Raw genomic sequence first — 23498 nt, 5'->3', positions numbered from 1 at the left:
TGCCCGCGGTGTTAATGCGGCTGCCACCTCAGGCTGCTGGACTTCAGCCCATAAGGCTGAGAGGGCTTCACCCACTGTCTGGGGACTTGGTGGCTGGGACCCCTGCTCCTCATGCTGCCTGATTGTTCACTGTCTTGGACCTTTGTACTTGGCATTGGGAGTGGTCTAAGAGGGAAAGGTAGACGTTGCCGGGCCGCTTGAGGCCTGGGCTCTGAAGTCCCATGATGTCACGACTTTTGCGTCCTGTTGGTTAAAACAAGTTACAAGAGCAGTCCAGATTTAAGGGGGTTGGGGAAAATCTCATCTTTTCTCAAGTCATTTTGTAAATAACTTTGTATATGAGTGAGCACAGGAGACGACCTGACTAAGTGGGAGCCATTTCTGTAGCACACTACCACATAAAGATTATATTTAGTATTCTGGTTGGATGTTCTTTCTGTTCTTACATTTTTATATGTTCTGAATTTGATAAGACTATTATTTCTTTGTGAAAACCTTCAGAGTTGGCTTCTATGGCATTTGGTGTCTGAAGTATGGACCTTTTTCCTTACTGGTATCATGTCGTCGGCTACATTCCCAGATACTTTACAGTCATTCGGTTGGTGGTTTCTAAGTAATATCTGAAGACTTGGGTATTTCTGAAACAGAACACCTCTAGGAGAAAAGCCTCTTTTTACTGTGCTTTATCCCCGCATTGCCTAAAGTAAAACGCCACCTGGAATGCTTTTGACAGAGGTCTTGGGCCTCAACCCAGACCTAGTGAGTCAGAATTTTAAGGGGCAGGTGCCCCACGATTCTCATGGGGTAAGTAAGTTCCAATAGGTTGGATTCTGTCCACGTCACTGACCTGGTTTACCCCTTACCCCATTCTTCTCTTGGTTAATCGGAAATTGTCTCCTGAGACAGACAGCCACATTTGAAACATCTTTGGTAATACAGTACGTGGTTTATTACAGGTAGGAGAACTTGGTTTGAATAGTTTACTGACCTAAACCACTCATCACAGCAATGAAAACTGATACTGCTTCAGTAAACTATGGAAGAAACATTTCAGTGTGGTTAGTTTCCAAGGGTTGCCCAGCATATTTCTTTTTTGCTCTTTTGTCTAAATATATTTCCTTCTTATAAGGAGAAATGGATTCACATTCTGGGAATATTAGAATTATTTGTAAAAAGTAATGCAGTTGCTATGGAAATAGCATTTTATTATTTTCATTGTTACAAATTATGTGTAGTAATTATTCATGAGTTTTAAATACTGCTTTCAAAGAAATACTTAATGATACATCTCTTTGCTTTATGGAATGAATGTGTGCCTATAGAGTTACCTTGTCTGAGAGAATTTTCATTTTCTCTTGGACTATTATAAAGCTGGGGATACATTCACTTTTAAAAACCTCAGTGCCCCAGTAGAAGAATTTGGAAAAACTTACCGTAGGAGAGAGAGTAGACTTTTGAACAATTTGTATTTTCTTAATTTGGGGAAATTGTTCCCAAAACATCCTGTCATCTACCCAACTATTCAGGACCATAAGAATTTTCCTATGTCTGTGGGTTCTGTTAATTTCACAACTTTGTATACCTGAACTTTGTGGGGTTTCTTCCCCTGTATGTTTCTGATAGGAAGAGCCAGCCTGTTTTCATATTTCATCAAGAAATGCGTCATGATGACTCATAACTCCAGAATTTTAAATGTTGTAACATCACACCCAAATTGGATGTACCTATATATTACAATGACTTAGAAACTTTTTTTTTGCAAAACTTGGAGAATGATTTTCATTTATTTATAAGCTATACTGTAACAAAAGTTCATAAGTTCTGTGTCCCAGCCTGGACGCTGACCATGGAGAAGTAGACGCCCTTCTGCGCAAGCAGCTGCTGGTGGGTGCCCTGCTCCCTGACCCTGCCGTTCTGAAACACCACGATCTGGTCTGCGTTCTGGATGGTGGACAGGCGGTGGGCGATCACGATGCAGGTGCGGCCTTCTCTGGCTTTGTCCAGCGCTTCTTGGACAACCTAGTGATAAATCAGAACACAAGACTGACTCCAAAAAATATATAAATAGGTTTTAGCATTAAAGGAAATTTAATAATTTTACCGTCCAAGCAAGAATTTTTTCATGTCTAATCTCTCTTTTTTTAATTATTTTATTTATCTTTAGAGGGGAAGGGAGGGAGAGAAATATCAATGTATGGTTGCCTCCTGTGTGTCCCCGCTGGGAACTGGCCTGCAACCCAGGCATGTGCCCTGACTGGGAATCGAACTGCGATCGTGTGGTTCGCAGGCCCGCGCTCAATCCACTGAGCTAAACCAGCCAGGGCTCATGTCTAATCTCTTTAATCTTTGTTTTTATGCATATGTATTTATATAATTTGAGTTTATAGTTATGTTCTTTATAATAAATTCTCACACTGTAAATAATCTTCAAGTATTTAAAATATCTAACTAGTCACAAATTTCCCCTTTAGTATTTTATTTTCCAGTTTTTTATTAGTGTTAATGTGCTAAAAATGACTTATGCAGCTTTTTCTTTTGAATACTTTTATTGTGTTAATAAAAGTAATATATTTTAGAAAAATTGGAAAAATACTGAAAGGATTAAGAAAATAATTGTACTTCGAAATAACCCCTGTTTAAATTTCTATTTTTTTCTGTGCTTACATATGTTTGTCATGGCCCAGGGCACAAAAAGATTTGTTTCACAAGTTAAGTGTGGGCACGGGGTGGGAGGCCCTACTTTTTCACTTTCGGTGTCCAGCGCCGACGTGGCCTCGTCCAGCAGCAGGATTCGAGGCCGTCTGATGAGGGCCCGGGCGATGGCGACCCTCTGCTTCTGACCTCCTGAGAGCTGAGTCCCCTTATCTCCCACTCTCGTGTCGTATTTCTGCAAGGGAGTCATTAATGAAGTTAATAAAGTTCTAACCCAGAAAAGTTACTAGTTATATACTGAATAAACTTTTGCTTCTTGTCCTATGACAGTGCTACTTATAAGGAAAAAATCTTTGGAATCAATAAAAAGTTCCCATAACAGCTACATAGTGGTCAATATAAGGTCAAGTAAGTAACAAGTGAGTAGTAACCGGGACGTGCTGTGAACGATCACAGAGGGAAACGGAAGTCATGGAGATAGAGTGGGAGGAGGAGAGAAGTTAAAGATGTCCTTGTAGGGGAGTTGGGAAGCTTGAGACTGCGAGGATTCTAAGCCAAAACATGGAATAAACAAACATGCAAACTGAGTCGGTTCAGTTTGTAGTGAACTGAATTCAGCGTACGTCCTGTGAATGAATGTCCTAAAGGCCACTGTCAGTTAAATAAAAGCTGAGTGAAGCTTTAACACTTTTCAGTCATACCCAGTACTTGAAGTTGGTGACACTGTGTTCAGGGCTGGTAAGGCCAGCTTGCATGGAGGGTTTACTTGTATTCGGGAATGTGATTTCTAATCATAGACTGTAACGGCAGAAACAGCTGTATTTCAGTTCAGTCCCGGGGACCCTAGGGCACGAGATGATGGGCACCACAGGATGAATGACCCTGTTCCTCGGTGTCGGGTTCTCAGGTCACCCTTCCAGGACTGCTCTTGTTTACCAACTGATGACTTTTTTTCACTGAACTCTTTTACCTTAGACATCTGTCAAAGCCACGGCGATGTTCAGAGCAGCTATAATGAGGTGATAGGGAATGTTAGGGACCATGGAACCTGGAGAGTGCATTTAGTGGTTCTCCCAAGTGAACCATTAAAGAAACAGAACCTTATACCAACATTAACTCAACGGAGCATGTACATGTGAAATGTAAAACCATAACTCTTAGGGGAAATCAAGGCACAGAAAATCTTTAGGGCCTGGGGCTAGACAATTAGACTTGACACCAAAAGCACATTCTGTAAAAGGAAGAGCTAATGAATTGCACCTCATCGAAGTTAAAAACTTGGGCTCCTCAAAACACCCGGTTAAAGGGATGGAAAAAAAAAGCAACAGACTGGGAGAAAATATTTGCAAACTGCGTACCTGACAGAGGACTAGAAACAAGAATATATAAAAATCTGGCAAAACTCAACAGTAGGAAAAAAACCATATTAGAAAATGGGCAAAGGACATGAAGAGACATCTCACCGAAGAGTGAATATAGATGGCAACTAAGTATATGAAAAGATGTTCAATGTCGTTTGCCATTAGGAAATGCAAATAAACACCACTTGAACACCCCTATCCGCCTATCAGAATGGTAAAGACAATACAGAACAGCAGGTGCTGGCAAAGAGAAACTATCACACACTGGGGATAGGAGTGTGAAATGGCACAGCTGCTGTGGGAACAAAGTTCAGCAGTTTCCCATCGAATTAAACATGCAGTTACCACACGGCCCAACAACTGCACTCCTGGGTGTTTCCCCCAGAGAAATAAAGCCTTAGGTCCACAATAAAACTGCTGTGCAAATACTCACAGCAGCTTATTCTTCCCTGCCCCAAACTGGAGTCGGGACTGGTGCTTAAACAAGGTCCATCCACACCACTAACCACCACCCCGCAACAAGCAGGAACACACTAAAGACACAACTTCAGGGAATGAGGCTGAGTGAGAAAAGCTAATTTCCAAAGGTCATACACTGTGTGTTTACATAATTTTCTTAAAGTAAGAAACCACAGCAATGGAGAACAGTCAGTGGCTGCTGGAGGTTGGGGGGAGTGAGGGCAGGAAGGAGGGGCATGTGGCTATGAAAGGCCAACGGTGGGGTGGGGGGGGGTCCCTGTGGTGATAGAAATGTTCTGTATTGCGACTGTGATGGTGGACACACACATCTACACACACAGTAAAACTGCACAGAACTAAACACACAAATGTGTACAAGTAAAGCTAGGAAAGTCTGAATCAGACAGTGGATTGTACTGATGTCCGTGTCATGGTTGATTGGCATTTTGTCCCTGGAGGAAACCAGGGAAAGTGTACATAGGCTCTCTTTATTCCTTACAACGCCATGTGAATCTCTAACGATCTCACGATGAAGTGTTTAATCAAAAAAGGAGAGTGTCCTAAGGGTAAACCAAACCTGGCCACAGTCTGAATGCAGCCCCCAGTCACCAGAGCGCACCCCGAGATACTGTGCACTCACTTCCTATCACCTCCCCTGCCTCGTGCCACATTTGTGTGAGGAAGACACGACGTACGGAGACTTGGTGTCTCTGACCTTGCCGAAGGTCAGAGAGCTGGTAAATAGACACACCTGCTACAAGCCTGCTGGAGTATGACTGCGGGAACTGTCTGGGGGAGGGAACCTGTGTAGACTTGATTCTGACTTCATCCTAACGGAGTCAACAGTTAACTTACGTGGGGCAAGGTCTCGATGAAAGGGTGGATGTTGGCTGCTTGGGCGGCGTGCACGATCTCGTCCTGGGTCACGACCCGGCTGTTGTCTCCGTAAGCGATGTTCTCGGCGATGCTGCAGTCGAACAGGATGGGCTCCTGCGACACGATGCCCAGCTGGGCTCGGAGCCACTGGACGTTGAGGTTCTTCGCTTCTTGATCATCGAGGAGCTGAAAAAGCAAGTCCACAAGCTATGAGAAGGGCTAGAAAAGAAGAAGAAGAACTAGGCAGAAAGTTACTAGATTCACCATTTGCAGGATTTTTTTGCATGTGGGCATCAGCCGTTTGGGAAATGCCAAGTCTCACAGCCTCTACACACGTGCACTGTGGGAAGCCAACCTAGCCAACAAAAGGATATTTTTAAAAGATTTTTTTGAGAGAGAGGGAGGGAGGGAGAGAAACTTCAACTGGTTGCCTCTTGCACACCCACAAACCAGGCACATACCCTGACCTGGAATCAAACCTGCAACCTCTCGGTTTGCGGGATGACGCCCAACCCACAGAGCCATGCCAGTTGGGGACAAAATTATTTTTATGATAATTACGCCATCCCTTTCTTGGACCAACTGATCGTATGGTAGCACAGCTGGTCCTGCGTTTTCACATTCTCCCCTCTGTCCTTCCCCACCCTCCTCCAGACAAGTGTAACCTCCCCAGACTCTAAAAAGCTTGAAACTAGACGTTCTGCTCATCGCTGCTGTCCCCTGAATGAATCCAGCCTTCCAACTTGACTTTGTTCCCCTCCTGCAGGCATAACAGACTGAAAAGCAGATTCTGAAAGCTGATCACCTCCTGCCCTGCTCCTCTCCCCACTGTGAACTGCCAGCCTTACACTTTTCCCTGTTTGACAGCACTAAGGACAAAGGTTCAAGGCCACAGGGAGCAAGCGCACAGGGCAGTGTCTGGGAGAACAGTTTTGTTGGAGGTAGTTTTCATTATTTCTTATTTGTTTGCAGTACGCAGGAGGCCTGATGCTTCTAGAGGAGCCTTGTGGCGCAGTGCGTGAGAATGCAGCTTCCCACAGGTTCACGGTCACCAGTGTAGGGACAGACACAGGTCGGGTTAGTCGTGACCACTCAATAATGACATTTCTACCCTGGATTAGCACAGCCTACAGAGTGTTGAGCTGATTTGCCTAGAGTAACTATGGCGTAATTGTAATGGTGGAAGCATAAGAATTTACAGAAAAGAGACAACTAAACAAGGTTTAACACTTTGGCAACTGTCTAAATGGGGCTCGGTTCTCAGGGTTAGGTCAGTGGCTGTGACCCCAAGGTGACAAAGAGGCATTATCAGAGCCCCATCTCCACCTCAGGAAGAGAGCTGGGGGCTACCCCCAGGAAGTCCATGATGACAGCCAAATACGAAAGGCCTGAGGGTGATCAAAGTCAGCGAGCCTGGAGTTCAGGGTTAGAGAGAGATGGCAAAGCAGAAGGTGGGGGGAGAGAATGAGCAGGCACTGGCCTGTGCTGCAGGCCTGCTCGGAATTCTGGCAGGAGTTTGCACTGACCTTTATAAGCAGGAACTGGGGATTTACGTAGGAGGATGAGGCTGCCCCAAAAGGCCCACGGGCAGGCCGAGGTCAACCTGACATCCAGCATTTTCTGAACTACACTAAATTGCAGATGGTCTATCTGGCTGTCCCTGTATATTTGTCTGTTTAGGGTTCACAGGATGTGGTCATGTATTAAATAGAATTGTGGGTCTTTATTGGTCCAGTTTTTTCCATCGTGGGAATATTGGTTCAGCTACTTGAAGCAGTGCCTCAAATCAGGTTACTAACAAAGAAAGGGTGCTCACCACTGATCCGGCCAGGGGGTCGTAGAACCGCTCGAGGAGCTGGACCACCGTGCTCTTCCCGCAGCCACTGCTGCCCACCAGGGCCAGCGTCTGGCCCTTCTTCACCTCCAGGCTCAGCCCCTGAAGCACGGGCACGTCTGGCCGCGTCGGGTAGTTGAACACGACTTCATTAAACGTCACATTCCCCTCAAACTTATCCTAAAAAAGTATTTAAGATGTTGCTATTGTAATTAGTCTGGTAATTATTGCAATGAAGAGTATTATTTCAAGGAAACTTTGCCAAAGACTGTAGTGGGAAAACATGAAATTCATACTTGGTACAAATGCTAGCACCAGTTCACATCAATAGAAAATTGTTATATAAAGTGAAGATGGGAGATGAGGGTATAGGTAGGTAGTCATATTACAGAGAGATGTTATCCGAACTCGATTTCTGGTTCACTCAGGACAAATACGTAGCTTTCTCAAATGAGGACTTGGAGGCTGGAGCCACCCCAGTGGATAAAGGTTCAGAGGCGTGGGGACCGGGGCGGTGTCCCCCTGCCGTCTCGGGGACAGCCCTTGTCTCAAGCTCTGGCAGCCCCATTCTCTCACTCTCTTCATCTCACCCTCTGGACCCAGCCATTTCCTCAAAACGCAAAGCACCTGGCGAGGCCGCGGAAAGGGGAGGTCCCCGTCTTTACCACACCGCTTCTTGCGCATTACATGCAGCAGCTGGGGGCAGGCAAAGAACCCTCCGATCTGAGTCTGAGTTACCTCTGGAAACGCTGAAGTACAGGATGGTTACTCAGCGAATAAAGTTGTCTTCTCGCCAACTGTAATTTGGCCATTACAAGATGTGGTTAAAGCCAAATGGCTAACCGTTTACGTACAGAATTATACGCATATTACCTTCATGCAGAAATGACTAATGGTTTTCACAAAAGTTATCCAGATCCAATACATCTGGATTTTTGGCTTTTTACTTTTGATGGACTGAACTTCAGAACCCTTGCAACCCCCTATGGAATTTTAAAATGCCAGGAAAGTTGGCCAAATATTAGCTCTGTAAATATTAGAGGTGAACGCCAGTGCCATCACGACACATCTATCCTGTCATCGCAATCTAGCAGACAGCAAACCTTGAGGGAACAGTTAACCAAGCGCTGGGAAGGCGGCCCAGGACTCACAGGCCTCAGGCCTCCTTCACTGTAGCTGTCGATCGGAGGCTGCCTTTCAAACAGCATGAACAAGTGGGCAGCAGACAGCTTGGCTTTGGCATAGTCTGGAGCAAAGGAACTGGCGTGTCCTAGGGCCACAGCGCCAAACACAATCGCAGAAAACACCCTAGACCGGAAGGAGAGGAGTTTGAAAATTAGCCTGTGTAATTATATAGCTCCATGGTGCTTAAAAGTTCAAAGACATACTGCTTACCAGTACCGACATTTTTCGCTCCCTTAATCATGCCCCCACCCCGCCCCTCCTCACCCTGCCTGCGCATGGTCCCATGAAATTCCACGAACTGGGAGGGGTTCTTTTTTCCCCCAGGAGCCTCCAGTTTCCCAGAGTTAATATAACTTTCCATAGTTCTTCTCTTTTTAGAGGTGCCTTATGACAATCTGATTTGCGATCTCAAGTAATTATAGTAACTAGTTACACCCTTTTTAGAGTTGAAGGAACTGAGGCCCAGTGTGTTTATTCAGGGGTTTGACCAGCACCAGAAAATCAAAGACGTTTCCTGTTGAATCTGCAGCCCCGACCTCCAGTGTGCAGGTTCTCCACTCCCACACGACGAAACTATGCTCTCTGTAGCGAAAGAATTTCTACCAGGAGAATAAGCCTCTACCAGGAATAGCCTTTCTCTTATACTTAAAGTATAATACTCACACTACCCCAGAAAACAACGGTTCTAAGCTAAAGGGTCATCTTCCAATTAAACCGTCTTTAAAGAACAGATATGAATTAGGAGAACTTTCAGGAAGGGCCACAGACTCAGAGGGTCGATGCCTCCACTAGGCTGTTCATTTCTGACACCGGAAGCCCCCTGGAGCCGGGGAGGGAAGAACATTTCTATCTAGTCATCATGGAGAACTTAAATTTTTTCCTCTACTAAGCTTCTAAATCTAAGATAGTAAAACGTGTTTTAAATATGGGTATATTAAGGCTGTCCCTTAAATACTTGGTACGGTTGGTTACCAGAAATTAAATTTTAACATAGTGATGAACTCATGTGTGGTTCCCTAGCTTTCCTATACACCCCGTAATCCAGCTTTAGCATGAAAGATTTAAAAACTGTCTTCCAGTTATCTGTAATGTAACAGTTTAATGGTAAAAACAAAACAACAAAAAAGCAGGATGAATTTTCTAGACAACAGAAACACTCCAAGTTGTAAACCCCAGAGCTGAGCCGCATGTTTCCATTGGATCTTCCAAAACCGCCGCCTGCTCTCCACGCCGGTCTGGCCTGCGACATCCCAGGCTGTCAGAGGCTGAGCCCTCGGGGCCTCGGGGCCTCGTCAGCAGGCTGCCCGTCCTCTGGCATCCTCGACTGGGGTTTGGCAGTGACGGGACAGCCGGGGATGGGAGGGCTGGGGGAGAGTGAGGCTGGGGAATTTGGTTGGTTTCTGTCTTGTTGGTTTGTTGGGTTATTGGTGTCCCTCCCCACAAAGAGGACAGAAGGCCCCCACACTGGGTTCTGAAAACCTTTCCCTTCTCTCGCCCTTGAGGCTTAGGGTATCAGCATCCTGACGCCCGGGAACTGATGAGCAGCTAACAGCTCCCTGGGTACCACTCTCCTTAACACTTGTCCCACCTTTGTAAATAGACCCTTTAGCAAGCTCTCCCCAGTTACCCCATCTGCAGTGTCATTTGTTTCCTGCTGGGACCCTGATTGCTACAAAGATTATGTACTTTTTTTAATGGTTTTAAAAATTTTGGATGAAAATAAAAGAGCAGCTTTTAAACACTTTCACTTTACTTTTTTTGACCTTGTTTGAGGGGAAAAAACCCAGGTTGTTCGCTACCACTCTAGAATTATCCTATCAGAGCAGAAATATGCCAAGTGATCTTAAAAAGGAGACTGGATGAAACAGTCCAGTCCCTTCGGCAAGACTGGAATGAAACCTAGTTGCATGTATTTAGCATATGTTGAAAAGAGGAATGCATCAATTAGGAAAACCAGTGGTTAGTCGTGGACATCCAGGAAACCAGAGAGAGGCTGAGAGGCAAATGTCGGCTGGGTCAGCCCAAGTCCCCTCTGTTCGAGGGGACAGAGCCTGGGCCAAACTTGGCCACACATCCCCATTCCATTGACCAGGCCATCCTCGGTTGCTGTTAAAGAGCAAGCTATTTAACCCTCTGCATTTGGAGTCTGTGGTCACTGGCACCTTTGTAACTAGTGATTTCTTCCTGCCTACAATATACAATAAGATATTTTGCTCTCCTTCTCTCTGGACTTCTATGCATTACTAAAATTCTGGTTTATGATGATTTTCATGAGCTTGCTTAGTTTTTGCCCACTCCAGTGATTGAACTGTCCTTGGAGAATTAACCAGATCAGGTGTCTGTAGTTGATTCAACTCTCCTACCTCGTGTTAGAACAGAGGACTTTCCCCCCCCTTACTCTAAACTTTTGTATAGATCTATTAAAACCTTATTACAGAATAATCTTAATATTTTTAGAGTTACTTACAGAATAACATCTCTGAAGAGCATATGTCCATTCACGATGAGATAGGCACCGAATCGAAAACAACCAGCATAGGAAAAATACATAAATGCTTGTGAAATGCTAAAAGTGATTCCATAGATGTGTGCCTTCCGCACAGAGTTCCTGCAAAGCAAACCGGTGTATTCATCACCATCTCTTCAAGCACCCACAACACTGTGTTTGGGGGAGGGGGGCACAGCTTGGAAACGTCGTTGACCTGGGTTTAAATTCTGCTTCTGGTTACATCGCAATAACCTTTCTCCAAGTCAGTTTTCTGATTTGTCCAATGGGGATAAGCAATATGGTGCAGAATTGTTTTGAGGACTAAATGAAGAACGTAAATGTCTAGTGTAGGACCCAGCTCCTAGTGGCTGCTCAGATGATATCTGCTGCTATTACACGTTAATATCTGATGACCCCGACATTCGACTCCTGTGAGGTAAACGTGAATACTGTGTGAAAAATATTGAGGGTGTCAAAGTCCTGACTGAAATTTGGACTGTCTGAGTGTGATTTCCTTAGTATTATTCTCTTGTGCTCCGTGACTAGTAACCATCTCTTTTTGTCAACATTCATGTTTCAGATTCCAAAATGCATGGTCACGAAAGTTTAGATAGAAACACATCTGACATTCGTCCCGAACCAGACCCCACCAGCCCTGATAGAGGTTTAGTGCCATTTCTAGTTAGGTCCCATGCTCGGTGGAGCTACTTTAGTATAAGTTCTCTGAAAGAAACAATGATTAACTTTTAGATTAGAAGCCAGGCATTTGCCAAGAGGGAGCATTTAAAGTATTACTGATTTGGGTGACTTAGTTATGTGCCGTGAGCATGGTGTTACAACGTTTAATGTCACTGACAGATGTGCTGTTACATCTTTAAATTACAACCAAATTAGAAATTAGCTCCAGCTTTCTATTATTCCTTAATTCTCTTGAAGTTTAAAATAAACCATAAGGCCATAGATAATGGCACATATATATTTATATGTCAGATATCAAGTGGACAGAAAAATGTAGCTGCATAAAGTATATATAACTAAGGAGATTAAATAAATTGAGCATTCCAACTAGCCCTTTTCAAATCTGTCAGTGTTCAAACTATTCTAGGCTACACAGCTGTAATCTAAGTGGTATTCAAGTTCATTCGTGTTAAAATAGACTTATCTATAGCCATGGGGATGTAAAGTACAGCATAGGGGATGGAGTAGCCAAAGAACCTGTACACATGGCCATGGCCATGGACAATGGTTGGGGGATGGCCTGAGGAAGCAGGGGGTGTGGGGGAAGGGATGCTAAGGGAAAGAAAAGGGACAACTCTGATAGCATAATCAATAAAATATAATTAAAAATAAAATAAAATATATTCAAGTGGCAACTAGTGCCACTGGGAGTGTCTTAGATTGCTCAAGTGTAAATGAGTGGAGTCAGATGTGTGTCTTTGTGTTTAGGGCAGGTGGCACCTGGTCCTCACCCAGAGATCAAGAGGAATATAGTAGCCCTTCCCTATCCACAGGGGACAGAGTCCAAGACCCCCAGTGGATGCCTGGGACCAGGGACAGTACCAAGCCCTACATACACTATGTTTTTTCCTATACATACATACATGCACACATACATATATACATACATACCTATGACAGAGTGAACTTATAAATGGAGCACAGTAAGAGATTAACAATAATAGCTTATCATAAAGTAAAACAACTGTAACAATATACTGTAATAAAAAGTATGTGAATGTTGTCTCTCTCTCGGTACTCCTTCTCGTACTGTATTCCCCCTTCTTGTAATGAAGTAAGATGGTAGAACGCCTCACTAAGTCAAGCACTTTCACCTTCCGGCTTCTCTTTGGCACACCTAAATCGCCAGCACCACCACTCTCGTCCCCTGGAACCAGGACTAAGTACAGCGGGTGTGACTTGAGCACAAGCACCGCGACACCACGGCAGTCTGTCTGCTCACCGAGACAGCTACCAAGCGACTGAAGATGGGTCGGGCCCACAGCATGGACATGCTGGGAAAGGTGCGAGTCATGTCTCAGGCGAGCACAGAGCTCGGTTTAAAAGTTACGGCCACTTTCTTACAACACAGACAAGAATAAACTCCAACTGGATTAAAGACTTAAATGTGAGACTCAGAACCATACGAATCCTAGATGAAAACATAAGCAATAAACTCTTCGACACTGCACGGAGTAGGATTTTTTGGGATATGTCTCCTTGGGCAAGAAGAACAAAAGAAAAAAGTAAACAAATAGGACGACATTAAACTAAAAAGTGTTTGCGCAGCAAAGGGAATCGCCAACGAAATGACAAAACCACCTACTGAACAGGAGAACATATCCGCAGATTATGCAACTGCTCTTTTCCACAACAAAGGATAAAAGGATCACAAACACCCCTCCCTGATGGGGTGACACACAGCAGGAAGCAATCTCACCAGACACATGCTTCTCTCAGAGGATCACGGGCCTGACATGTGGCAGCCTAACTCCCAGGTGGCTGCATTGAAGAGACAAGTGCCACAGCAGCTGACTTAGAAAACCAGTGGGGCTGACGTTAACACCTAAGGGACCCATAGGGCTATGGGCAAATGAGGCTCCCCCCTTAAAGGACTCATGGGCAGTCGTACTTAACCCAAGACCCAGCAAAAACAAAACGACAACACAAAAACATCAGTTAATAAAGCAACCAGACTACATGGGAAAGATATTCAACCTAAAGCCCAGCTAGTTGAAAGTTGCCCAAAGCTGCCCAGAAGCAGAGGAGCTGATGCACGCCACTACTGCACTCTTACCTGACCTGCTCACTCAGTGGGTGTGTGGTCAAGGTACTACCATCCCACTGCCTTGCTGAAACCAGGTAATAGTGTGAGTCCTTTTGGAACTCTTCCACACTCCCTGGAGGGACAGGTGACCTGGAACCTTCAGTACTCTCCTGCTCCTTCAGTACTCTCCTTAGCTAAAATCTGCAGGTGCCAGCCATTGCAAAATCACCCTGCCCTGCAACCCCTCCCTGCCAGGGCAGGCAAGGAGCCGCAGCATTCTCCCACTCCCAGCCTAAAGCCTGCATGCACCCAGACACAGCACTCACTGGCTGCAGTGCTACAGCCCATGGGTGTGGGCAGCCAGGGCGTTTCCCACGGCCTTCTTGGATCCAGCTAGAGAGGCCACTCCCTGCACACTACAGCTACCTTCCAAAGCCAGAGGGTATGCTCAGTCCACACAGGGGATACTCCTTGAGGCTTGATTCTGGTGGCCTGAGGCTGGCATAAATGAGTTCTATGGGACTGTAAAAATCCAAAAGACAGTTCTTGGCAGGTTGCTACCCCCAGGGCACTGCACAAACAGCAGAATGAAGTACAACTTCAGTCTTCCGGTGAAACAGGCCTATTTATAAATTGAAGAATATACTAGGGAGGGGGGTGTCAACAGTAGAATGGATGAAATAGAAGCGAGAATCAGTGAGCTGGAAGACAAAGCAATGAGAAACACCTAGACTGAACAGCAAAATTTAAAAAATATTTTTAAAAAGTGAAAATCAGATAAGGGTCTCTGGAATGACGTCAAATAGAATAATATTAGTATGATAGGGGGGTTCCAGAAGGAGAAGAGAGAGAAGGCCAGAAAAATTCTATGAGGAAATAATAGCTGAAAATGTCCTTTATTTGGGGAAGGAAATAGTCACGAGTCCCCTAGAGTTAAAAATAAGATGAACCCAAAGAGATAAACACAGAGACACATTATAAGTGAAGTAGTAAAAGTTAAAGATAGAAGATTTTAAAAGCAGCCAGGGAAAAACAACATATTGCATACAAAAGAAACCACTGAAGGTTATCAGCAGATTTTTCAGCAAAAATGTCACAAGTCAAAAGGAAATAGCCCAATACATTCAAAGTGCTGTAAGGATAAAAAATTACCAACCAAGGATTCTCAGCCCAGCAAGGTTGTTATTCAGAAATGCAAGAAACACTAAAAGTTTCCCAGGTAGGCAAAAATTAAAGGAGTTCATGACCAGTAAGCCAGCAATGCTAAAAGGCGTTCTCTAAGCCAAAAAGAAAAGACATTAATTAATAATAAGAAAACATGCAAAAGTAAAGACCACACCAGAAAAACCAACTGAATGAAAAAGGTAGTGTGTCAATTACTTACAAATCAAGCATGAAGGATAAAAGATGAAAGCCATAAAATTTATTTAAAAATACAATTAGTTAAGAGATAAATAAAATACTAAGATATAAAATACACCATAAATATAAAAATGTGGGGGGAAGAGTAAAAATGTAGAGTATTGTCGTGTGTTTAACTTTAAGTTACTACCAAACACACTGTTGTATGCATAGAATGTTATATACGAACCTCACAGCACAAAGAAAAACTTACAGTAAATACACACCCCCCAAAAGAGACAAGAATCTAAACACAGCACTAAAGAGAACCATGAAACCACAAGGGAAGGGATAAACAGAGGATGAAAGGAACAGAGAAGAACAGCATTAACCAATAAAAACAGACAGACCAAAAGTAAAGGGATGGAAAATATTTTCCATGCAAATGGAAGTGAAAGAAAGCCAGGATAGCAGTACTTATATCAGAAAAAAAAAAAACCCCTTTAAATAGAAGAGCATTACACAATAGTAATGGAGTCAATTCAACAAGAGGATGTAATATCTGTAAATATTTGTGTACCCAACACAGAAACACCTAAATACAGGGTGTGACAAAAGTAGGCTTATAGCCCCGGGTGGTGTAGGTCAGTGGATTGAGTGTAGGCCTGTGAACCAAAGGGTTGCCGGTTCGATTCCCAGTCAGGGCACATGCCTGGGTTGTGGGCCAGGTCCCCACTAGGGGGCACACAAGAGGTAACCACATTGATGGAAACCACATTGAGAGAAACATCGGTGTTTCTCTCCCTCTCTTTCTCCCTCCCTTCCCTTCTCTCTAAAAATAAATAAGTTCTAAAGAAAAAAACACCAATGACATTTTTGTATAAATAATCTAGAACAAATAATCCTAAAATTTGTATGGAACAACCAAAAACCCCGAACAGCCAAAGCAATATTGAGAACAAAGTTAGAGGTGTCACAGTCCCTGATTTCAAACTATATTACAATGCCACAATAACCAAAACAGTATGGTACTGGCACATAAACGGACACACAGATCAATGGAGTAGAGAATACAGAAATAAATGACACATATACAGTCAATCTACAACAAAGGAGGCAAGAGTACACCAAGGGGAAATGACAGTCTCTTCACAAATAATGTTGACAAAACTGAATATGTGACAGAACAAGAATGGACCACTATCTTATACCATGTCCAAAAATAACCTCAAAATGGATTAAAGGCTTGAATATAAAACCTGAATTCATTAAAATCCTAGGAGGAAACATTGGGAATAAGCTTTTGACATCAGTCTTAGTAACATTTCTTTGGATATGTCTCCTCAGGCAAGGACAACAAAAGCAAAAATAAACTATTGGCACTACATCAAATAAAAAAGCTTTTGCACAGCAGAGGAAACCACCAACAAAATGAAAAGGCAACCTACCTAACGGGAGAAGAAATTTGTAAATGATTCATCCAATATGTAGATAATATCCAAATTTATAAAGAACTTGTACAACTAAAGATCAGAGAAACAAACAAAGCTGTTAAAAAAATAGGCAGAGGACCTGGCAAAGATAGACATTTTTCCAAAGAAGGTAGACAGATGGGCAACAGGTACATGAAAAGACTTTTAACATCATTACTCATCAGGGACACGCAAGTCAAAACTACAATGAGATACCACCTCACACGAGTAAGAGTGGGTATCAACAAAAGACAAAAAAGAGCAAGTGCTGGTGATGATGTGGAGAAAAAGGAACCCTTGGGCGCTGTTGGTGGGACTGTAAACCGGTACGGCCCCTGTGGGATGCAGCATGGAGGGTCCTCAAAAAATTAAAAATAGAGCTACCAAGTGACCCAGCCATTCCACTTCTGGGTATTTTTCTGAAGGAAATAAAAACACTAATTCAAAAAGACATATGCACCCCCATGTTCATTACAGCATTATTTACAATAGCCAGAATGCGGAAGCAACCCAATAGATGAGCCCATAAAGAAGATGTGATACGCTAGCACACACATGCACACACACAGTGGGCTACTCCTTAGCCATAAAAAATGAAATCTTGCCATTTGCAACAACATGCATAGAACTAGAAGGCATTATGCTAGGTGAAATAAGTCAGAGAAAGACAATATCATATGATTTCACTTCCAGGTGGAATATAAAAAGCAAAATAGAACAGACTCATAGATACAAGAACAAAATGGTGGCTGCCAGAAGGACATGGAGCGGGGAAGGGAGCTGCGTGAAAGAGGTGACAGGGCCTACAGGGGACAGATGTGCAGTTGTAAAGTAAACAAGTCTTGGGGACACAACACACAGCATGTAACACAGCGTCAACAACACTGTAACCACTTTGGTGACAGAGGTAACTAGACTTGTGGCTATCATTCCCTCAAATCACCATGTTTACACCTGAAACTGATATAGTATTATAAGTCAACTCTACCTTGGTAAAAAATAAAATAAAACTTCTGAATTATTTCTGGAATGTTCTATGGAACATTTCAACCATGGTTGGCTGGGTTACTAAGACTAAGGAAGGCAATGCTGTGGATCAGAGAGGACTATTGTACTTTAATTAACGAAATAGCAAGTCTCTTCTTTAGTTCAGTCTACACAATCCAAAGAACAGGTTTGGACAGTTCCCCCAAAGAACGCTGACTCTGCGTCACCAGGATGGGCGGTTGATCTCGCCTGCAGCAGTGAGCGAACGGAAGCACAGTCCTTGGCGCTGACCAGTTCTCGGAGACCCAGTGCACCGTTTTTACAGGAGATATAAAAATTCGATCCTCTGGCCCACTTGCATCAAAAAGCTATCTATTTCAGTGAGATCATTATTTTAAAATGTCATCCTTATAGTCACATTATTCAGAGGAGCAGAGTTTCTATTATCTTTGGGGACAATAACTCAGCCTCAGGAAAGCACTGTGTTCTTTGTACTGATCATACGCTCATTACCTGTAAGGTCCATACAATTTCTCCACATACATTGATTCAAATTTTCTTTCCTGGGTCAAGGACACAACAGTCCTAATATTTTCTATTGCCTCTGTTGCAATCTGTAATATAGAAGAGATCTTGATTAGAAATGGGGCTTTTACTTCTGAAGTAATGAAAAATATAAACCTTAGGACACTGTCAAAAGAATCATGGAGGGTTTTTAATTCCTACAATTTTGGGAGCAAAGGCATAATAGTGTGTTCTTTAAGATGAGCTCTATGACAAAACTGACGATCTTGAAAGCACCCCTGATTGGGCCAAATACAGTGGGCAAGTTGCCGTATTCTCAGGGAGCCTGACACGTTTAGGGCAAGAATGGTGGCCTGGGCACCAGCAACCAGATTGTCTTCCCAGCCCTGCCACCAGGCAGTTCCTTGACTGGCTTTAGTCACACGCCTCTGAGGCTCTGCATTCCTCCTAGGGGAGTGTCCTAGGGAATTGGGCTAAGTGATTTATTTCTAAGGGCCACTAGAGGCTTGATCGTTTCCTCCACAAGCATACCCCTACAGAGAGGAACTGCTTACGCATAATTGGAAAGAAGATCCAGATTGTCAACAACACAACCCCGAGGTAAATCCAGTTAAATCAGGGACAGACATCTGACTGATGCAGGCCAATCAGAGTCTGTTTCCAGGATTGGGGCCAACTGCTGAAGTGAGGAGACCTGTGGATTTGGAGGCCAAGGTCACCGGGGTGTGTGGGAAGCTCCTTTGAATACAGAGCAGGTGAGGAACAGAAAAAAATGTATAGAGAGTCTCAAAGACAACAGAGCTTATGGCTGTAAAAGAGGAGCTGCTGGTGACTTTCCAGTAACCCAAACCCTGGGAGTTCCCTGCACCTCCGCGCCCTTACCCCTGCTGCCCAAACCAGCCGGAGCGGTTTCTGACTCTGACGGCCAAAGGGCGCCTCATTAGTGGTGATTGTCTGTGACAGCTGTTTAGTATCAAAACCATTAGCACAAGGAACCCAAGATTTTAATTTTAGGTTTTGTTTTAGCAGCTTTACAACTTTTACCTCAGTTCTCAGCTTCTGTAACCAGATGAAAGCAAGATATTTGATACTTCGGGCTGGATAACCTTTTTTATCTTTACTATAAATGAAAAACCTAACAGTAATAGTAGCCAGAGTAGAGAATACTTATGAAGCTTTTACTGCATGCCAGGTATTACCTCACTTGCTGACATGATCTCATTTAGTTTCCCAATAACCCTGTGAGGTAAGGATTGTTATTCCTGTTTTCACACATGAGGAACGATACACAGAGATGTTAAATGACAGACATTTCTATCGTCTACCTGAGGCCAAATCCAAGTTCTTAACCCACTGAGCCATTCTTTTCTCCCCGCTTTGTCAACACAGGAAGGAACAAGTTGTTCATGACTAGTTCCACACAACACTTGATTTTCTGGCCCTGGATTAACTGCTGGGAGGTCAATTCTGATTCAGCAGGCCCCTAGCGTCAGTAATGTGAGTGGAGAGGGTTGCTATTCACCCTCCTTCTCCGTCCTCTCAACCCAGCAGTCAATACCCTCATTACCGAGCCCTTTTTCAAAAAACAACAGGGGACACTATGCTATCCCAAATCCCATTGTACTTTAATCATGAATAATCTGCACCCAGATAAATGAGAACTTTTCATTAAAAAACAAAACAAAACAGTGATGTGGGAGTTTTCCAAGACCACTTTCTAACCCTATTCTATGCTAATCAAGAGCTGGCTAAGTGCCCTGACTGATGTGGCTCAGTGGGCTGGGCATTGTCCCACAAACATAAAGGTTGCTGATTCAGTTCCGAGGCAGGGCGCTTGCCTGGGTTGCAGGCCAGGTCCCGCGCTGGGGACATGGAAGGGCAACTGATCGATGTTTTGCTCCCTCTCTTTCTCCCTCTCTTACTCTCTCTCTACAAATAAATGAATTTTTTTAAAAATTGACTAAATAAACAAAATTTAAACTACAGTTAAATTGCTGACAATTAACATGAATAATTTCCAATCTTTCATATTTCTTTAAAAATATTGTATTGGGTTAAAGTGGCTGCTAAAACAAATTTTAGACTGGTCAGTCTAAGTTATTCATTCTTTGATCCCTAGAATGACAGAATATTTATCAGGTGAAAGGAACTCGGGACATTATCTGGCATAATTTCTCATTTCAGAGAAGTACAAAGTGAGGACCAGACAAGTGGGGGAGCCTTTTCCAGTATCACACTCTGTGAGTTGCAAGGTCAAGACTAATAACTCAAGGCACTGGGTTTTGTTTGCCATAGTGCTCAATTATAACTGCCCTGCCCCTGCCAAAATTCTGGCAACTTTAAGTGTTATTAGCCACTTATCATAACGACTCTGTATCTTAACTAGATTCCAGATGTTTTCTTTTATGTTCCTAGCCTAAGAAAAATTTACCTTCATTCGACGTACTGACAATTCACCCCTCTGAAATGTGAGCGGAAGCCGGGATCAGAAGGAGAAAGGAAACAAAGCTATGTACAGGGTGTTCTTCCAGCAGTCAGTTGTGACAAACAAGTCAAGGAAATGATGCACGAAAGTACCCACAGAGAGCAGCCAAGAGGATCCTCAAGAACTTGGAACACCCAGGGCTTCTTAAGTTTGGGGACCACGCACAGTTCTAGGAAAGGAGAACTGATCTGCCCCCAGGAAAGGAGGCAGGAGGAACATGAGAAGGAAGGGTTTTGATGGAAACCAGGGGGAGAGACTAACATTGTTTTGAACTCAGCTCATGAGTTCAAAGAGAGAGACAAGAGAGAGAAGGGGCAAGGATTTCCCTGGATGTAACGGGTTTAGGGGAAATGTGCTGGAGCGGAATTCTAATCTCACCCTGTACGTGCCACACATCTGAAGCGAGTCACTGGACTTCTGGGTGCCTTCTTCCCTGTGAGGTGGAGATCCTGTCGGCCCCACCTCAATAACTATAGCAAAGGCCGGTTGCAGTCAATGTTTGTGAACAGGCTTTGTGCTGTAGAAACTATCACAATTTATATTCGCGAACTGCTTTACCTCCTAATGTTTAAATAAAGGATAATATCCACATAAATAAGAGTAAAAACTATTCTGGCTGTAATCTACACTTGAATACTTCCATGCATGTCCATGTAAATAAAATGTTTATCTGTAGATCTGGACACATTTAAAACACATGTAAATGGGCTGTGCCATCAAGAGTTCTGAAATTAGACCTGGATTTGAAACACAGCCATGCCTTCAACTTGTTTGATCCTCCGGTTTTGTGTCTGTGAAACTGGGGTACAATGAGTACCCGCCTAGTGGATTTACTGTTAGGATATGAGTGGATGCCCATAAATACATACTTAGAACAATAATTGGCACAAAACAAAGACCCAGTGTTCCTTGATTGTCATGGTAGTGAGAGCCGCAAACCAAAGCCTTACTGCCATCTAGTGGCTTCCCAGCTCAGCTGCAGAGAGCAGAGCCAAGAAGAAAAGAACTGTCTCTTAAGTACCAGCAAATCCCCTACCCTGTACAATTCACTTAGATTCTGTTTTAAGGACGCCTCAGCTGTAGGACAGGTGGCATTCGTCCTAAAAATGGCATCAGGATATGAAGTAAAAGGTAAAATGAACTTTGGAAATTCAGAAATTCTCCATAATGACCACACATTAAGGGTTTCCGATAGGCTAAAATCTTTCCATTACTTCATGTTGAAATTCTAGGGCTTCTTCATGCAGTAGACTATTTTATGTACAGTGTTGACAATTATTAGTTTTAGTGAGCACAAGCATTTAATTACTGAAGCATGTATCTTGTGATAATTCAAATAAAACATATCAAAAAATAATTCTTATGCTAACAAATAAAACATATGCCAAAAAACGGAAGCTTTATTTGACCTACCTTGCCAGCCATTTCCAGTTCCTTCTTATCTCTTTTGGCATTTCCAGCCAACATTTTCATTTCAACAATTCCTGACACAGCAATAATTGGAACAACCGATAACAGCAAAAGAGTTAGTTGCCAACCGTATATGAATGATATGACAATGCCAGTCCCCAGGTTGGCTGTATTCTGTGCAATTAAAGCCAGCCTGGTCCCGGTGGCCTGGAAGAGCAAGAGAGAGGCAGTTATGTTTTCAGGCACAAATCCGTGAGCCACAGACTCAGGCCTCCTGGTGGGAATGGTGACAGGGGCTGGGTGCCTATGCCAACATGGGCTCCCTTCGTCACAGTGAGGCCGGGACACCTGTGATTCACTCCTGAGGCCCCACAGGTCTTTCTTTGTTCACGCCTTTCAGCTCTCATTTCTCTCCTGCCCATGTGAATTCAGCACTACAGAACCAATAATCGGCCACTCAGCTTGGGGAGTAGGCTGTGGGGCACACACACTTTTTTATGAAGGCCCTGTTTCCAGAGGAAACTAACCCCAGTGTGCCCCGGTCATTTTAAAGAGTATTTGCTTTAAGTGTGTAAGAGGGAAGTTTACATACTTAAGAGCAGAGCTGTTGCAAAGTGGACATGTCCTGAGAGGCCATCCACTGTAAAGTGTACAGAAACACGAATTATGGTGTGTGCCACTCAGAAAACAGGGCTGGTGTAGACGATACTGAAGTTGCCTAAGTTGTGTGGTCACGGTGAGGTTCACAGGGACAGGCCTCAGCTCCAGGGGTGGGACCCAAGCCAGAAAGGGAGCATGGTATTTCCCAGACAGTTATTGGTTCAGGGTCCAACACATGACCCAAATTAGCCTGAGTCAGATCAAAGGGAAGGCTGCTCGTTTGACAGTTGAAGTACAGGTGGGCGCTCTTTCCCTGGGTGAGAAATAAGGAAGCTTATTTGTGGCTCTGGTTACCGTGGGCAGCACCCCAGGGCAGCACCCCAGGGCCCCGAGGGACAGAGCCACAGGATGGAGCCAGCACTGAGGATGGAAAGCCACTCAAAGGCCCCCACACAAAGGGGACCTGGGTCCTTCACAGTATTTTTGAGCCAGTGGATCAATCTACCCTGAAGTCTAGCCTTCCTCTCTCTTGTTTGGGCCAGTTTGAGTTTTCTGTTATTTCTAGCTGAAAGCAACTTAACAGATGCAGCTATGCCACACGTTTATTCAAAACCTGTTAAAGGAAATGGTATTAGAGCGCAGCCTACGTACTCCTTGTACTTGGGAGGCGTCAGTGGCGAGTCTCGTAGAAAGGGCACCGGTACTGTTTCTGTGATCATCAAACCAGCTCATGTCCTACAGCACAAAATATACCTCTGAATTAGTTCAAGATTAAAACAAGCAAAGAAACCCTGGGGAAATCTTGCAATCCCTCAGTGCTGAGAAAGGATCCACACTGAACTCGGGTACTGGCGTTCAGGGGGGCCTGACATACAGCAGAGAGTCCTGGTCCTGCCCTGGGCACACCCCTCAGAGCCTCCCAGGACCTAAGCCCCAAGGCCGCTCTGCTGCGGAGCAGGGACAGCACCTCTGACGGGGCAGGTGTGTGTGCAAGACTTGCCCAGGCTGCAGCCGTGCTCCCTGCCAGCTTCACCTGGTGGCATGTGCATGCAGTGTCCT

The 23498-nt window shown here is 44.0% G+C and overlaps 1 protein-coding gene across 2 annotated transcripts in view; it reads right to left on the bottom strand.

The window, feature by feature from the left end:
- Positions 1-926: 926 nt before the first annotated feature.
- The window catches only part of ABCB4 (ATP binding cassette subfamily B member 4), a 78778-nt gene continuing 56206 nt past the window's right edge, over positions 927-23498 (bottom strand). For both annotated transcript variants that reach the window (XM_037066128.1, XM_037066129.1), the window contains 9 exons: positions 23091-23174; positions 21843-22046; positions 17933-18033; positions 10835-10975; positions 8334-8490; positions 7165-7362; positions 5328-5534; positions 2741-2887; positions 927-2019 (listed from right to left, as the gene is read on the bottom strand). In XM_037066128.1, coding sequence (XP_036922023.1) covers positions 1813-2019; positions 2741-2887; positions 5328-5534; positions 7165-7362; positions 8334-8490; positions 10835-10975; positions 17933-18033; positions 21843-22046; positions 23091-23174 — 1446 coding nt within the window. In that variant the 3' untranslated portion in view covers positions 927-1812. The remainder of the gene's footprint in view (positions 2020-2740; positions 2888-5327; positions 5535-7164; positions 7363-8333; positions 8491-10834; positions 10976-17932; positions 18034-21842; positions 22047-23090; positions 23175-23498) is intronic.

The sequence above is a fragment of the Sturnira hondurensis genome, unplaced genomic scaffold (assembly GCF_014824575.4).
Source record: "Sturnira hondurensis isolate 20B ecotype Veracruz unplaced genomic scaffold, ASM1482457v3 Scaffold0016462, whole genome shotgun sequence".
Lineage (NCBI taxonomy): Eukaryota > Metazoa > Chordata > Mammalia > Chiroptera > Phyllostomidae > Sturnira > Sturnira hondurensis.
This window is presented reverse-complemented; position numbering and strand designations above follow the sequence as displayed.